We start from the raw sequence: 3,140 nt of genomic DNA on the forward strand, positions 1-3,140 counted from the left end.
TACAAGTGGTGTTCTTGAAAGCAAAATGAATATTGAATGGAAAATAGGTTTGAAGTGCTCAAACAATGAGTTTGATGTTTTCTCTTTGATTCTCTCTCAATTCTTGTTGATTGTTGTTTCTTGTTGTTGATCAATGGCTTCTAATCTTGTTTAAATAATCCTTGGATCATTTCTAAACATTGGGGATCATTAGTGGAGTTAATAGAGCCGTTAGTGTGTGAAAACAATTAATAAAACAACTTGGAGCATTGGGGGGTATCGGTACCCCTGCATAGGGTATCGGTTCCTTGCTGTGTAAAATTTAAATATTTCGAACCGTTATGAGATAGGGGGTATCGGTACCTCCTGGGAGGTATCGGTACCCTCCGAGCAATCTGTTATTTCTCGGAGCCAAATCTTACATGGGGGTATCGGTGCCCTCATTGGCGGGTATCAGTACCATCTGGGCAATCTGGTTTTTCAGTTTAAGATTTATTAAGAAAATACTTTTGGCTCGATTAAGGCTTGAAATACTTTGTAAAATTGTTTAAAAGATTAAAACACATTTTTACACTTGAGTAAGGATTTTAAATAGACATTTTGAAAAAACTTGGAGTAATATTTTGATATTCGAATAGATTGATCGAATATATATTTGAAAATGATTAGAAAATCTTGAAATCCAATAACATTTAATTTGTTATATCAAAACATCAAAATGTTTTCAACACACTTATAGTAGTAAACTTTCATTATAGTTATGGTAAATTGATGACTTGTTTGTATTCAACGTTATAATAAATGGCAAAATTGCATGTTATATGATAAAATTTGTCTACTATGTTTATATAATTCCTGTAGTATAGTAAAGTAATTTTGCACCACTAAATTTTATAATGCTCAACATTATTTGTGAGTAGATTGTTAGATTTTATGTTAGAGTTAGGGATGTAACATACTTAATGGAGTATTTTTTTTACTCTTCTGATTTCCAATGTTTTGCCTTGATTAATTTGAATCAATCCAAGTCGTATATCTGGTTGTGGCAGGTGAGTCTCCCAACGAAAATTTTCTGCATACACAATGACTTGAATTCAAAACTTACTTAAGCGACATCAAATTACTTACCACTTAGATCAACCCGTTTTAAATCTAATGGAGTTTTAGAACCATCATTTAGAGTATAATAATTTATTCTTATAGCGGGCCTATGTTTACATAAGGTCCTTATCTTTTATTTTCGTCTATTAACTTATTTTTTTTGAAGGAATAAAAGCTTATATTCCAATAGCATCATCAATTACAAATTGCTTAATACAATCAGGTTCATCCAAGAAAAACCAAATTGGATTGTGGTTGATAAGGCCCATTAAGCTAAAGAATGGGCAACATGGTTAGCTTCCCTACACACATAGTGCACTTTAAAAGAAGGGAGGTCAGCTAAAATCAGTCTTGCCTCATTGAGCAACAATCCAATTGTAGAGATGTCCTGGGTCTTTTTAGTGACCTGATTAGACAACCTGTAAACAATCGAAATGGCATCGCCTTCGATAATAACATTGTTCAAACCGTTCTCGGAAGCGAAGTGAATACCCTCAGCAAAAGCAACTGCTTCAGTGGACTCGGCCGTAAACGGAGGATCAATCTTCTTATCCATTCCCCCGATAACCATTCTATGCGAATCCTGAGCCACTATGCCAACCGCCGCAACTCGAGAAACCTTACAATAAGCCCCATTAACATTAATTTTAACCTCATCCTGGGTAGGCTTACTCCAGAAACGCGGTCTTCGAAGAACTAAATCATCATTTGAACTCCATATAGGATTTGAAGCAAGTTTATACTCCCCAATCAAATTCGAAGAATTGATAATGATGTCCCTATCCGATTACAATTCCCCATTATGAACAAAAATTATTGCGTCGGTTCCAAATGTTCCAAAGCAAAGCAAGAAACAAATCAAATCCTTCACCATTCATCTTGGACTTAACAAATGACAACTAAAGGAGAGGAGAGTTTCCACACCAATCAACAATCTCGGGGGGAAGACCCGACAATAAAAGAACCGTCTTTGATTTGGGGCAATCTTTAATCGCATGCATAATCGATTCCAGATCACTAAGACAAAGAGGGCAAACGCCATCTCCAAGTTTTTCTTGTTTAATTTTGGATCTCACGGGAATGGCTTCATGACAAATGCGCCAACCAAAAATTCTGATTTTTAGGAGAACCTTCGCTTTAGCCACATCGTTCCAAATGCCTTCCGCAATCAAAGACGGGCTATTTTGAATTTTCAACCTATTATAGTTCGACTTAGCAGAATAACATCCCGAACTATGATGGACCCACAGTAATCTATCACCCCAGGTTGGAGCAATCAACGTATTAAGAACTTGCGATGCATCCTCCATCCGTAGCACTCTAACCACCTTATGTTCATCCCACCTCGCACACCCTGGAATCATAAAATCCGCAACTCTAACAAGCTGTTCAGCATGATCCATATATCTTTTGTTCCAATGAATAGGGCAAGAGTCCCCTCATTTATCCTCGAACATACGAGCCTTGCTCTTCATGCCCACTCTTCAGAAAAAACCATCATTGAGCACTTCTTTGGCCTTCATGAGACTCGCCCAAGCATAAGAATATCTAGCCCCAAGTTTTGCCTCAAAAAATGAAGAGCGCAAGAAGTATTTAGCTTTAAGGACCTTGAAAACCAAAGAATGTTCATCCTGAATAAGTCTCCAAATCTGATTCCCAAGAAGCGCAACATTAAACAGACTAAGGTCCCTGAAGCCCATCCCTCCAAATTTTTTGGAACGACAAATCTTATCCCATGCAACCATCGCCCAACCTCTGGTATTCTGTTTTCCAGACCACCAATAAGATCTAGCTTGAGACTTAATATCATCAATAACACCCTCCCGGAGAAGATAACATGTCATGGCATATGCGGGAAGAACCTGAACCACAGACTTGATGAAGATTTCTCTTCCTCCAAAAGAAATGAGTCTATTAGTCTATCCTTGAATCCTCTTCTCTGTCTTATCTCTGATAAAATTGAAAGCCACCCATTTGCCTTTCCCTACTGCAAGAGGAAGACCAAGGTAATTCCCCGGGTCCGGGGCCTCAACGACTCCTAACTCACTTAAGAAGATCCT

The 3,140-nt window shown here is 37.6% G+C and overlaps 1 protein-coding gene across 1 annotated transcript; it reads right to left on the minus strand.

Moving 5' to 3' along the window:
- Positions 1-2,564: 2,564 nt before the first annotated feature.
- Positions 2,565-2,924, minus strand: LOC120196866 (uncharacterized mitochondrial protein AtMg00310-like). The gene has a single exon (XM_039198561.1). The coding sequence runs from the start codon at positions 2,922-2,924 to the stop codon at positions 2,565-2,567; it is 360 nt and encodes a 119-aa protein (XP_039054492.1).
- Between the last annotated feature and the right edge of the window lie 216 nt (positions 2,925-3,140).

This window comes from Hibiscus syriacus, unplaced genomic scaffold (assembly GCF_006381635.1).
Source record: "Hibiscus syriacus cultivar Baekdansim isolate YM2019G1 unplaced genomic scaffold, ASM638163v2 tig00117034_pilon, whole genome shotgun sequence".
Lineage (NCBI taxonomy): Eukaryota > Viridiplantae > Streptophyta > Magnoliopsida > Malvales > Malvaceae > Hibiscus > Hibiscus syriacus.